The following is a 14,862-nucleotide window of genomic DNA, read 5'->3' on the forward strand; positions in this document are numbered from 1 at the left end:
GCTTCAGATATGGAACTTTGAGTATTTAGAGATGCTTTCGTACGTTATTCCCAATAAGGTGGCAAATTATACTGTGCATTAATTAGCGTTCTTTCATGTAAGAAATTTGTTTCTGACTGAAGCGTGCTGGAATTTTGTTTCATCTGGGCTCACTTTCCGTCTGATTTTCGTTGCTTAATTCTTCTCGAAGATTAAAAGAAAAATCATATCAAAAGCAAACTTGGTCTATGAATTGAACTCTGCTGCTTATTTATAAATTCGTATACATTCAATCCCTGATGAAAGTTTGCTGATACTTGGTTACAAAACGGCTGCAATGTGATGATCTCTGAGTGAATATATATCTTTAAAACAAAAAGAAACTGCAAATTCTTGTAGCAAGAATGGAAGTAAAACTTTATTCTGCACAAATGAAGTAAATTCTTCATGAACCGTGTGATTAATTTGTGACCTTTTTTTTTTTTTTAATTAACTTGTGCCTCTATTTTCCATCTCTTTGTACTGCAAATAGGAAATCTGTCTCTGCAGTTTCATCTGCGCATAGAATTTAGCAATGAACTCTTCGGCTCTCAAATCAATCCCATCTTCCTCTTCTTCTTCACAAACCTCATAGCTACCCTCTTGATCTTCATCTTCCTCCTCAGTTCCACCCATAAGAAAACTCTTCCTCTCACCATGATCATAGTCATAAACATCATCATTATCATCACCAGCAGCAAAATCGTAGTCGAAATCAACTTGTGGGGTAATGCATGGAATGTTAGGCAGGTGGAACCGCAAGCGGCGTGGTCGGTGCATTTTGACGTGGAAAATGGGGGTCTCGTCGAAAGAGAGCTCGCGCTCAGTATAATGGATTCGATCATCGCGCCGAGAGCTGTGAGCAAGGCTTCGAATAAACTTGGGCAGAAGACGTAGCTCCACCATGAGGCGGCGTTTGAAGACTCCTCCCTTTCGTGCCCATAACAATGCTAAACGCAAGATATTTAATGCCCTACGAGCCACATCAAACTTCTTCTCCTGCATTTTCAGCCTGCTAGCTATATGTTATACGTGGGCACACAGCTAGAAGAAAAAAAGCCGCAGGAGGTTGCTGTTTTGCTTTGTTGGAAGATTTGGGAGGCGAATCAAAGCTAGCTTTTTTGTGTTGGAGGTTGCTCAGGTGCTGATGGAAGAGAGGAGGCAGTGGTTAATCATATTTATATGTGTGACAAATTTGTACGCGGTCTTAGAGCGTGAATCGAGAGAGACAGAGCGAGGGCTGTAAACAGTGGGCGGTGAGGACTCGTGGAGGACCCAGGACACGGCTCTACGCGGGAAATCAAGCTGTACATGACGTAACACTTTCCCAAATGTTATGTGCGCCCTTCCTACTAAAAGATAGAGAAAAATATACTTAGCCCAATGAGTTTGTTTGTTTGTTTTTTTTTTTTTAATTTATTATTTGGATGTTTTATTTTATCTTTTTAATTTTTTACCAATTAAAGAAGTGATTATTAATGAAATTATATATATTTTTATTTAAAACAAAATGTTCAAAGATGTTTAAATCATTTACGACACCTTTTAACGGAGTTTTACATGAAGATAGGTTGAAAACATGAAAATTGAAAAAAATATATTTATGAATAACAGTAAAATAAAGGGTAAAGAGAATAAAAAATCACTTTTATTATGAAATTGGGTATATATTGAATTAAGGCATTCACACACACGTGATGCTTCCTTTCTAAGTTTCAAATTGAAGGTGAAGTTCTAAGAAGGCACAACAAATCAACCCTCTCTCTAACTCTAAGCATTATTTTCATTAGCTTGCAAGAAAGGGACACTCTTAAAACACGCTGTACGTTTTGTTGTTGCGTTCAAATTCAAACAAACTTGACAGAACTTGGGGATTACTAGAAATTAATTTTAATTTTTATTTTATAATGATTCCAAGTCTCTATCGATCCCTTAGAATACTGAAGGAGTCACTCATGTTCGAGTCTTGAAACATTAATGTTTCTGGCTATATTAAATATCTAGTCTGCTGGTATTTGGTATAGATTCTAAGCAACATTATTAAAACCATTGCTCTTTGTTCATAGAAAGGCAGAAATCTTAATATAATCAAGTAATCTTATATATAATCGTGAAATACGTAAGTACCGTATAGTCGTTTTGAAAAATAGTGGGGTCTATTATTAAAAAATTAATTATTTTTATGTGAATATTATATTTATTTATTTATTTATTAAAATAAATACATAATGATTATACATCACGAATATAAGTATTATTTCTAATATAAAAATATTGATGCATGATCATGAATTTTAGTTGAAATATATATACTTATTTTTTTTAATTATTCCATATTAATTAATAAATTTTGCTACATAGAATCAGAGTCACGTACTAATGTGTATATCAATACTGATTCTTTCATACTTAAAATTTAAATTAACATTATTTTCAATAAAATTTATTTTTTAATTAATTATATTAAATTAATATACAAATTAGTACGTTATTATACTTATAACTAAATTTTTCTTTAATTATAATACTACCTAAAGACAATAGCAAGACAAAATTAGAATATTGGGAATTGGGAAAAAAGTTCAACGACTTTGTGGAAACAAAGTACGTCTGCGGGCTTTGCTACATACAATCGGAAAATGTAGTCGACGTGCAGTCAGCTGTACGGAATGAATAAGAAAAAATTATAAAAAAATTATTTTATATTCAAGGGGACCTACATGAATTATAAAAAATTATAAAAGTAATTTTTTTTTTTCATGTAGGTCCCGTATTAATTTTTTTTTACAGCCGACTGCACGCCGACTGTATTTTCCGACTGCACAAATCATTTCTGATATAGACTATCAGCTGGTTGGTTGCCTGGATCTCTCCTAAACCATGTCCGGTTGAATGAGTTGCTAGAAATATGATTTTTATATTTAACTTTTTGAAATTAATCATCATTATTAATAATACCAATATATAAATAAATAAATAAAAAAAATAAAATTAGCTGAAGCAGTATTCCTTAGCCCACCAGCAATGATGAATTAATCAATGTATTTGAATTCACATGGCTTGCTTTGAATTCACTGAAGGCGAGATCATTATGAAAGCATTTGTTTGATATACATACGTACATATACTTTCACTAATATTCAAAATGAACAATAAACAATAAATTTAAGTTCAGGGCAGGGCAAACATGAAAAATACTTTAATTATAATTTTTTTTATAAAATTAAATTAATAAATTAACGTAATTTAGTATGATGTATTAAATTATAAAATTATTTTTATTATAAAATAAATTTAATATATTATATAATAAAATTATATCTATTTATAAATTTATTTTTATAATATCTCACTGTATCACTTATCTTCAAATATACGTGTGGCTTGGCAACTCTCTCTCTCTCTCTCTGCCCACATAATTACAAACTTGGTGTACTCTACGTTGATGCCAGAAGGAATTCTGATGTTTGACAGCGAAAGTTTCCAAAAGTTTAAACCTACCTCAGTAGCTGGCAGCTAATCACGTTCGTCGTTAATCATAGCCCTGGATGATCAAACTCAGGAAACTTCTTTGCGTATTCCGATTGAACAAGCTCTAACCAAACTGCACGGTCCCAAGTTGATTGGTTTGACTTTTTTTTTTTTTTTTTTTTTACTTCATAAATACATAAGTTACAGTACATCAATTATTTTTAAATTAAAATTACCAACTGACATGTCATGTCTTGTTATTGTATATGAAATTGTAAATCATTTTTTTATTATTATGAAAGGGTCCTTCTAGAGCTATCGGCCTCCAATTAGGCTTAAATTTTTTTTTTATATTTTTTTAATACTTTTAAATATTTTTAAAAAATTTATAATAATATTAAATAAATATTTTTAATCATTAAATAAAAAAAATACTGGGAGCGATAACTCCCCGCGGGAATCCCTAGCTTTATTGATTATGAAATAGATTTTAGCTATACATCACGTCAAACCAAATATACACTTCTCATTTGAAAAACAAAAAAAAAAAAAGCTCTGGTAAAAATCACACGTGTATTTTCATTTTGTAAACTAATTCTATACGAACTATTGCAAATCAATACGATACGAAGGGAGAACAAGAAGACGTTTTAACTAAAAAAATTTATGGGTCAAACTTATTTTATAAATAAGTTTAATAAGAGAGATTTATTTAAATATTATAAATATGTTCAAATTTTTGTCTAGTAACGTGAGATTCTTATCTTAATATTCTCTCTTACATGCAGAGTAATAATTTTATGAAGAAATTTATAAACTTATTTTGAAAAAATAGTTGATCATTCCTTATAATTAAACATGTCTAAGACTTTGTACATAAGTAATGTGAGATTTATTATATTAACATCATTCTTCACATGCTAATATTTTTCTTAGTTCTTATTATAGAGGAATAAGTAGTGTGAGTTCTCATTCGTTCTAAACTTCGCTCTGATATCATAAAAAAATTTATAAGCCTAACGCATCTTATAAAATCGATTTAACAAAAGAGATTTGCTCAATCTTTATAAATATTCTCAAATTTTTATCCAATGTGAGATTTCAATCTTAACACTAACAGCCACCCCCAAAATAATCAGGACAGTAGAGTGCAACAAAAAAGAAGATAGGAAGGAGAGGAAATTAATTGAACCACATGCGTACCATGGTTCTAATCCTTGGTTTCTTGACTTTGAGATTGCTTGCTACCAAGGGTATGCATGATTGCTTCTACATATTTCATCTATATTATAAGAAAATTAAATATTTGTATAAAAATAATTATTTATGGTGATAATAGACTCATTTTAACAAGAAATAATTATTTTTATAAAAAATAATTGACAGCAAATCAATAATTTACTTATAATGCCATGTTTTCTTGTAGTGACAAAGATATTCGCTCCATGTTTAGATATAGGAAAATGGTAGATCTGATCTCCAGAATGACCATCAATTAGATTCAAGAGCTATCATTTAAGTAGAAACACCTTGCTTAAGAACTATCATGTTTTATTCTTTAGATGTATTTTTTTCATTATCATATATATTTATTTTATTATAATAAATGTCTCTTCTACATGAATAGTAATAAACAGTAATTTTCTTATTTTATTGTATAATTATATTTTTATCTTTGAGTTGTTTTTATTTTTAAATTAATAAAAAAACTCTATTTTTACTTTTACATTTTTACCCTTGATCTCAGAGAGAGAGAGAGAGAGAGAGAGAGAGAGAGAGAGAGAGAGAGAGAGAGAGAGAGAGCGTCTCACCTCAGAAAACTACGAGAACGTACGTCATTAGTTGTCTTACGTTATCTTTAGAAACACAGTTCTTCAATACCCTCTGATCAAAATAGTAATTATCAGTGCATCTTGTTTCGATTTCTTTGACCAACAAAAACTAGAGCAACTTTCATAAAATTTTAAAAAACAATTTACAAGAACCTTCTTTAGAAACATATTTTTAATTGATAAATTTAATATATATACGAAAACAATTTTAGTTTTAAATACATTTTTAATAATTCCCTTCATTTTCACGTATAAAAATCCGTATAAAAATCCATCTTTAGAAATTTTCAAACAAAATAAATTAAGCGGCATCCATATATATATATATATACACACACACTTAAAAAGCATAAGAATTAATTTATAAACACAAAGATCGTATGATTAAGATGAACTAGTTGATATTTTTATTTTTCTATATACATAGGTCGATCAGAATATACATACATATATATTGCAATCACATTAATTATTAATTACTTTGTGATATAAAACATGCAGTAACAAAATCAGTTTTAAAATTCTTACTAAACTAGTTCTTATATTCCAAAAGAAAATACAAAAAGAAAAGAAGGAAAAAAAGAAGAAGCTACTTACACCCTAATAAACAAATTTTCTGCTTTGTAACTTTTCATCTCTATATAGTATCCATTTATATTTGTAAAAAGGAAAAGAAAAATACAAACAAACATTCCAAAGAAAGAAGACAAGAGAAAAAAGAATAATCCAAACGTTTGTAGTACCTGCAGGTATATATATATATATATATATAATGTTGTATATTTGTTTTTAAACTAAAATATAATTTAACTACAGACGTATATTAACTATTATGACATCTGGTCAGAAGGTACTACAGGTATATATATATATATAATGTTGTATATTTGTTTTTAAACTAAAATATAATTTAACTACAGACATATATTAACTATTATAACAACTGGTTAGAATATACCTATTGAAAAATATTATATTTCACTAACTTATTATTATCTAAAATATTTTATAAAATTTACTTTTTTATGCATTAAATTATGCATTAATTATTATTTTTATATAAAAAATCATATATATATATATATTTATTAAAAACTTTATCTCATCCAACTACGCAAATTTGTTTTGCACGTTACTCCGGCCTAATATATATATATATATGTATATCATCATTGATTTTAATAGTGTCACTTTTTTAATTGACATAGTCATCATATATATATATATATAATTATTATCTTTCTTTTTTGTTTTTATTTCCTTCTTGTCAAAACAACTCATCCATGGCCAAAACATGTTTCTATCATTTTTCGATTAATAAATTATGTTTCAATTTGAGAACATCAAATCATCCATTTCAAACATACGTTAATTAGGCCATGTTTAGATTAATTTCAATTTTAAAATAACGTAAAAATTATTCTAATCTCAAACTAGTCATCTTTCATATTTTTAAAAAAAATATTATTTCAACTTTTTATCTAATCATTTGTCTATATCTAGTCGAAAAGTTAAATCTACATAAACTTCCAAAAAAACTCTCAAAAAACCAAAACTAATAATCCTAAAAATATTACATTTAAATAACTTTTTAACTTTTCTCATTTGTCTTTACAAATCTCAATATAAAGCATATTTTTTTTTCAAAAAAATATTATTCAATTTGTCTTTTCTATCTTCAAGAAACCCAATAAAAAAAAAATCTCTTGATTTTTCGCAACAATTCTTGAAAATTTATTTGTCAAATATAACTTTATTGCACAAGTCATTCTCGAAACAATGAGTTTTTGAAATCTTAGGCCATGTTTGGTCAACTCTTTTTTAGAGACTATTATTTAAGCATATTTCAACTTTTCTTAATAAAAAGCTATTTCAATTTTTTATCTAATCATTTACCTAGATTTCAGTTAAAAAAAAATAAGAAACATCAAAACCAGAAATTTTTTACAAAAACACTTTTAAAAATCATATTTAAACAGCTTTTCAACTCTACTTATCCACCTTCACAAATCTCACTATAAAATATATATTCATGCATATGTCTTTCTCGAACAATTACAAAAATTCTTTTATATATAAAACATTAAAGAACTATAAATTTTGTACCTAAAGGGAATTACTTGTAGAAAAATGATTTATTTTTTGTCCCAACAATTAAACATTAATTAACCTATTCTCAAAAGAAGGAACTTGTTACGTACAATGATCAATTGAAAATTCTAGCTTGCAAGAACTAAAATTACGAATTATGTTGCAAACACGTGTTCATAACGATCGACGCCGTTGCAAAAAGGCCGGTAGCCTCATATGTATGACAAATAGATTTTTCTTATTATATATTGGAGACATTCATTCTTTATTTTTTTATTTATTTTAATATTGGAGTACTAGTCATATATAATATACCTACAACTACAAATTAATAAACTCTCTTTTAGCCCAAGTAATACTATTAAAGTACGTATTAATGCATGGAAAGATCCTTCACTAGTCTTCCTTCTTATTGAATATTAATACGACTTCAAAATTTTCCAATTTATTGTTTTCATCAACTTTTCTTCACGCATTAACTCATCTTTAAATTTATCCGATAGTACTCCAAATTACTCTTTAAATTTTTCTAAATCTCTTTATTAATTTATTGCATGTTTGAAAATGATGTGCGTACTATACACGAGTACTTAATTTGGTTATCATTATTGAAATCACTATGTGAAATATTTAATTAAATGCAATGCATGGCAACCAGAAATTTTTTTGAGAGGGGACAAATTTCTATTTTGTGACATATTGAGATTAAAAAAATCATAAAAATATAATTATATATAAAATTAGATCTCGATTATTCAAAATATAAAGAATTTATTTGCTTCATAGAACTTATCAAATGATCTTTTAGAATTTCATTTTTTATTCTAGTTTGTAAGTTAGTTTATTAACTTTCATATAAACTCTAGATATTTCGTGTCATATTAAGCATATAATACTGTAATAGAGACCTCAAATAAGTTTTTTCTTATTTAGTGAAGTCTAGAGGATAAAAATTCTTAACTATTTTTCAGATAGATCACCAACCTTAAATAATTTTTCTTATATTTTCATTTTGGATTTCATATTAAGAATCATAATATTGTATAATATAAAATTTTGGAATCTATATTAATAAGTTTATTATTTTTCCTAAACTTAATTGATTTAATTTTGATGAGGCCACATTCTTGAAAATAAATAATATATAAAATTATACAAAATTCTGGGACTATAGTAAAAAAGTTGGGGAGACATTTCTAAGTATATTGGATTTTTATAAAATTTTGTAGAGAATATGGGGATTATATATTATTTTGGGGGGCCATTTTCTATATTTATAAAATTAAGATTAACAATTAGGTTATATTTTGATTTTTCAAAACATGGCCCCCTTAGATAAACGTAGGTTCACTATGATTAAATGAGTCGATAGAGCTAAGATTTAAATTCAAAACTTATATTCTGATAATATGTAAAATTACCAATACTGATTATAAATGTTTAAATTAATGAGAAGTGATATTCATAGAATTTTATTATTAATTTTATATTCTAACATCGTAAATGATTTTAAAGGAGGACATGGGATCCATTGTGAGAAGGGACGGTACCCTAAAATTACAACAAAACTTTTGATAGTGCTTGGCATCATGAGATCATTAATTTAGGACATGTGCCGATGCTAGCTGCGCGCATGCGCGCATGCACTTGTTATATATTAGCTGTCAACTAAGGCCGTCTAGGATGAGTTCTTGGTGCACAAATATATATGTTTGACCGAGTTCTGTTCACCGAATAAGTCTCCTCGACACAATTATTCAGTATTTTACTATTTTTCCACCATGCATGCGCATGCTTATTTTTGTCATTCTGCCAAATGCCAATATGTAACAATTTCTTTTATTATTAATTTCTTTATTTGCCCAACCTGTAAATCAAAGTCTCTTCTACAAGTCCGTAGTTGTCCCTCTCAACCATTAGTGGAAGACCCTAAACCTGACACAACCAATGCTGCCTATATATATATATTACACTACCCAACATATGGTTGATATATATATATATATATATATATATTAGCTCTTGCCAATTCTGACTTTCCCAGGAAAGGCTGCATGTCTCTCCCCTTTGTACCCTAAACAACCGTCATAGTGAAGAGAAGGGTTCTGATCTTCAACCGGCTTCTAAAATGGAAACAAAATCAGACACCATCATCATCTTCGACATTCACAGGAATAAGGATTCCATCCCCGACAACATCAAGACGGCTCCTGCAAAGGCGGGAGATGAGAAAAAGAAGCGCGGTCCAATGAACCTCCTCAGAGCAGCATCATTTATTTTTCTCAGGTCTAAGAAACTGAAACCCAGTCACGTGGATGTAGCCTCCAATGGGGCATCGAAGCGCCAGTCGCATGTTGATCAGGTGGCCCAGCCAGAGATGGTCTCGTCCCCGACGGTAGAACACTCCAAGGAATCATGTGGGTTCTCGTCGCCCATGTCTCGGTCCTGCTACGGCTCGGCCTCTTCATGTTCTGAAGCCAGTACGAGCCGGCATGCATCCGCGGTTAACCTCCAGGAGCTCGACAGGAGCGAGGATATTGATGATGGTGCTGCTTACGCCAATTGCATCGGGGATGAGATGATCGACGCTAAGGCAGAGGTGTTCATTGCTCAATTCTATCAACAAATGAGGCTCCAACGCATGGACTCCATCGATCGTCGTTACCACGAGAGGACTCAGAGGTCAATAGGTTGAAGGGTGGAGAGAGAGAAACGCAGCTTGGTTGTGAAAGTTTGCAATTTGGCAGAGTTCCCATGCATAATTTTGTTCCCTTGATCAAGGCCAATTTTCATACTTCTCTGCTTTGTTTTTCATCATAGAAGACTGAAAGTTCATGGGGCTGCCAACAATTATCAAAATTATTCTTAATTATTAACATGATTTTGTACTCGTAGTTTATTCTTTCTCGGCTTTCTTGCAGGAGCTAACTTAATCGAAAAAAGATACCGTGGGAGTAAAAAATACTGAAAATAGTCTAGGAAGAGCTGGGGTTGATTTGAATTGGCTTCATGTGTCCATTCCAGCAGCTTCCAATTTAGAGATTTTTGTAATTTGTGAGTTTCTGGGATATTATTGTTTTTTTTTTTTTGGTTGTTGTTGTTGTTGTTGGTTTTAACTTCTTTCTACAGAATCCTAGCTTTTGATTGGTTACCAATCGGAAATTCGATCATTAAAAAGATGGGGATCGATCATGATCATTCTACTTTTTTTTTTTTTTCTTTCTTTTTGGGGTATTAAGAATGACATAGATGCAAGGAGGAAGATGATCTAACTGCCTTGAACACACACAGACGAGAGGGAAATAACATAATGGCAGAGGTGCATAAAGTAGTCTAAAGGAATAATTTCTATGTCTTGATCTATCATGTACAATAACTATTTATAGTTACAGAGAATTAGTTAATGAAATGTTAAATAAACAATATGTATTTACAACTCATCAAATGAATTTAATTTTCTCATGATACGTCAGTCTAGTGGCATTGTATTTGTTTGACAATATTCCTCTTATAACTTAAATAGTTCCTCGCAAGATAGAGAGTAAATATTAATGACTCTCATCTTGAGCAATAATCGATTGAATGTAGGAGAGTGTAATGGCTTGGTAAGCAAGTTTGCTAACTAGAAGGGGGAGAAGACATGAGCAATTTTTACTTGGCCTTCGGAGATCTTATCACGAACTAGATGGCAGTCTAATTCAATGTGTTTCATGCGTTCATGGAATACAGGGTTTGCGGCAATGTGCAGAGTGGCTTGATTGTCGCAGTAAAGAGTAGAGGGGTGCCAATGGTGAGGCGCAAATCACTGAGTAAGTAGTGAATCCAAGTGAGTTCACATACGATGGCAGCCATTGCTCTATATTCCAATTCGGTAGAGGACCTGGAAATTGTGTTCCATTTTTTTTTCCCATGAAGCAAGAGAGGTTCCAAAGAATACACAAAATCCGGTGGTGGACCTTAACGTGTCTAGGCAATTTGCCCAATTGGCGTCGGCATAGGCTACAAGTTCCAAATTTGAGCTAGCAGGAAGAAAAATACCCTGGCCAGGGGTTCCTTTAATGTATTTAAGAACTTTGATCACATCATCATAATGTGGGACACAAGGATTTTCCGTAAATTGACTTAGCAAGTTGACACTATAACTCAAATTCGGCCGTGTATTGGTCAAATAAAATAGCTTGCCAACTAATTTTCGATAGAGTGTAGGATCATGGAAAATTTTACCTTTATCTTTTTGAGTTTGCTATTCGGTTCCATAGGCAATGGGGAGGGCTATGCTGTCAGGAGGCCTATCTCCGAGAGTAAGTCCAGTGCATATTTGCACTTGCAAATTTCGATTCCTACTTTGGAACCTCCAATTTCCATGCTGAGGAAGTAGCATAAGGGACCCAGCTGTTTGATACGAAACTTGGTTGCCAAGAATTGTTTGACAGCAGAGCTTGAGTTGGGATTGGAACTCATGAGGATGATATCATCAACATACACAAGGAGGGCAACAAATGAATCATCTGTGCATTTGGTAAATAAGTTATAATCCACTTTCGATTGAGTGAAACCGAATTTAGTTAAAGTTGAGGCCAGCTTTGTATTCCATTGTCGAGAAGCCTGGTGGAGGCCATAAAAGCTCTTCTGTAGATGGCAGACTTGTTTGGTTTTGGTTACATAGTGACCAGGAGGTGGTCGCATATAAAGTTCTTCGTTGAGATCGCCATATAGGAAGGAGTTGTTGACATCGAGTTGTTGGAGATCCCAACCTTTGATGGCAGCAACTCCTAAGAGACAACAAATTGAAAATAATTTAGCAATAGGTGAAAATGTATTGTGAAAGTCAATACCTTCACGTTGGGTGAATCTCTTTGCAACTAGTCGAGCCTTAGCGTGCTTAATTGTGCCATTAGCCTTGAATTTGTACTTGTAAATTCACTTGCAGTCGGTTGGGGTCTTATCCAGAGGGAGATCAACGATGGTCCAGGTCTCATTGAGCACAAGTGTAGTGAGCTCTTGGTTCATTGTCTCACACCAAATAGGGTGTTTGATGACTTGACTGTATGAGGTGGGTTTGGAATGGAAGGAAACAAAAGGTGGTAAAAGCATGAAATGAAGGTGAGAGGGAGACATAAGACAGGACATAAGAAATGGGGAAGAGAACATTACCTAAAAGAGCATGTGATTCAAGAGGAGTCATCGTGGATGTCAAATGGTGCACATCAGTTGTGGAGGCTTGTTGGCAATGATATTCACAGAGGTAAGCAGAAGCTTTGCAAGTACATGTGGTTCGGCAAGGGAGCTTGGAAGGAGATTGAGAAAGTGTTGGGGTCTGATCATCTGTATGGTGATTGGGAGGGGCTGGAGTAGGAGTTAATGAGAGTGAATCATTGGTGGGGTTGGAATCGTCATTTTGGGTACTAGGAGGTAAGGCCATGTGTTCATTAGTATGGGTGGGTGGGTTGGGAAAATTGAAGGGAATAAAAGAGGTGTCGACAAAGGGGGTATCGGTGAGTGTTGGTGGAATGGTTCTAGTGGGAGAAGGTGTTTGATGTTTGAGTGGAAAATTTCTTCATGGAATATGACATCTCGAGAGATGAATATTTGTTTGGTGGTGAGGTCAAGTAATTTATATCCTTTGACATCTTATGGGTATCCAAGGAAGAGATATTTCTTGGCATAAGGATCGAATTTGGTTTGGGAATGTGATAGGGTAGAGGCGAAACACAAGCACCCAAAGACCTTAAGGTGGGAGTAAGAGGGCTCGGTTTGATAGAGGACTTCAAATGGGGTTTTATTACTAAGAATTGGTGTTGGCGTTCTATTGATTAGGTAGACTGTGGTGGTGATAAAATCAGACAAATATTGTAGAGGTAAACTGGATTGAAATTTGAGTGCGTATGCCACGTTGAGGATGTGTTGGTACTTGTGTTTTGCAAGGGCATTTTGTTGAGGCATGGCAATGCAAGTTAATTGGTGGATGACACCTATGGAGTTGTAGAAATGTGGCATGTGAGATTTGGCACCATTATCGAATCAAAAAATTTTAATTTGACTGTTGAATTGGGTCTCAATGAGTGCAAAAAAATTGATTAGGGAGGTTCGAGTTTTAGCTTTACTTTTAAGTAGGTAAGTCCAAGTGCATCTTGTGAATTGATCAACAAGGGTTAGAAAATATTTTGCACCATTGTAAGCTTATGTTGGGTTGGGCTCCCAAATGTCAACCGAAACAACATCAAATGGTTTGGTGGCTTTGGATTCTGATTTGGGGAAATGAATTTTGCATTGTTTTGCTAGTGGATAAACATCACAAGGAAGTGGAGAATGATATGAGTATTTGAAATTAAGATTAACATCATGTAAGATATGCTTATTCATGGAACTGTGTCCAAGCCTATAATGCCATAACATAAATTGATTAAATTTGGAAACATAACTATGATTGACAGATAGTGAAGGAAATAAGTTGTGGAAAAATGATTGCAAGAGAGAAGGCTTTGGTTAGGACAATTACAGGTGATACAAGCCGTCACACACCGTCCCCACTCCAATTGCCATCCAAGATGAAAGGCCTTGAATATAGCAAGAATTGAAGGAAAAAAATTAGACAACAATTAGAATGTTGTGTTAAGGAATACATAAAACATGACGAAGGATTAAATGAGATGATAAGTGAACATCACCAACATGTGAAGCTACGGTAGTGGAGCCGTTTGGCAATTTGATGATGCGAGATGTTGGAGTGATAATGTGTGAAGAATTTGGGGCTACAGATCATGTGATCTGTAGCACCAGTTTCTATGATCTAAAGTGTTTGAGTAGTTGTGGCACGAGTTAGTGAGTGTGTGTAAAGAGGGGATGAAATACCAGACACGGGAGATGAGTTGGCATTAACGCTTTTTGCAGCAGGGATGGTGGCTTCCCTGCAATTAGGATTGAGTAAGGCAATGAGCTGGGAGTACTGCTCTTGAGTAATAGGCTGACCATGGTTAATCCCTCTTGCGCAAGAGAAGATTGGTTAGCACGGGATTTGTATTTTGAGCTGTTCTTGTGTCATGGAGAAAATCCATTCAACTTGTAGCATTTTTCTTGCGTGTGTCCAAGTATACGACAATGGGAGCAGACTTGTAAATTTGAATTCGCCTTGAAACAATGCTCCAATGAATGTCCATGAATGTTGCAGTGGGAGCAAAAAAGGCATTCACGACGTGAGTTGCAAATTTCTAAAGTCTTGATGGCCATAGCAAGTGGAGCTGGTATGGAGTGTAGTTGTTGTCGCTTCTCCTCTTGGTGGACAAGTGATAGAACTTGATTGAGAGGTGGAAGAGGATCTTGAAGCAAAATTTGGGCACGAACAGAGTCGTAGGAATCATCTAAGCCAATGAGAAATTGCATCACCTTATGAGTGTGGTTGTAATCCAGCAAAGTTTTGACTGCACCACAAGTGCAAGTTGGCATGGGCTCA

The 14,862-nt window shown here is 32.7% G+C and overlaps 2 protein-coding genes across 2 annotated transcripts; one reads left to right on the forward strand and one right to left on the reverse strand.

Annotated features, from left to right (window-relative positions):
- Window positions 1-224: 224 nt before the first annotated feature.
- On the reverse strand, window positions 225-1,172 carry LOC122318570. The gene has a single exon (XM_043136056.1). It carries the CDS (start codon window positions 1,021-1,023, stop codon window positions 469-471), a length of 555 nt encoding a protein of 184 aa, XP_042991990.1. The 5' UTR covers window positions 1,024-1,172; the 3' UTR covers window positions 225-468.
- Window positions 1,173-9,406: 8,234 nt separating this feature from the next.
- LOC122318571 lies at window positions 9,407-10,309 on the forward strand. Its single transcript, XM_043136057.1, has one exon. It carries the CDS (start codon window positions 9,541-9,543, stop codon window positions 10,105-10,107), a length of 567 nt encoding a protein of 188 aa, XP_042991991.1. The 5' UTR covers window positions 9,407-9,540; the 3' UTR covers window positions 10,108-10,309.
- Window positions 10,310-14,862: the final 4,553 nt, after the last annotated feature.

Source organism: Carya illinoinensis, chromosome 8 (assembly GCF_018687715.1).
Source record: "Carya illinoinensis cultivar Pawnee chromosome 8, C.illinoinensisPawnee_v1, whole genome shotgun sequence".
NCBI classification, from domain to species: domain Eukaryota; kingdom Viridiplantae; phylum Streptophyta; class Magnoliopsida; order Fagales; family Juglandaceae; genus Carya; species Carya illinoinensis.

Bases quoted from the DNA above. Each gene is read 5' to 3' on its own strand.
- LOC122318571 (XM_043136057.1), top strand. From the start codon at position 9,541: ATGGAAACAAAATCAGACACCATCATCATCTTCGACATTCACAGGAAT.
- LOC122318570 (XM_043136056.1), bottom strand. From the start codon at position 1,023: ATGCAGGAGAAGAAGTTTGATGTGGCTCGTAGGGCATTAAATATCTTG.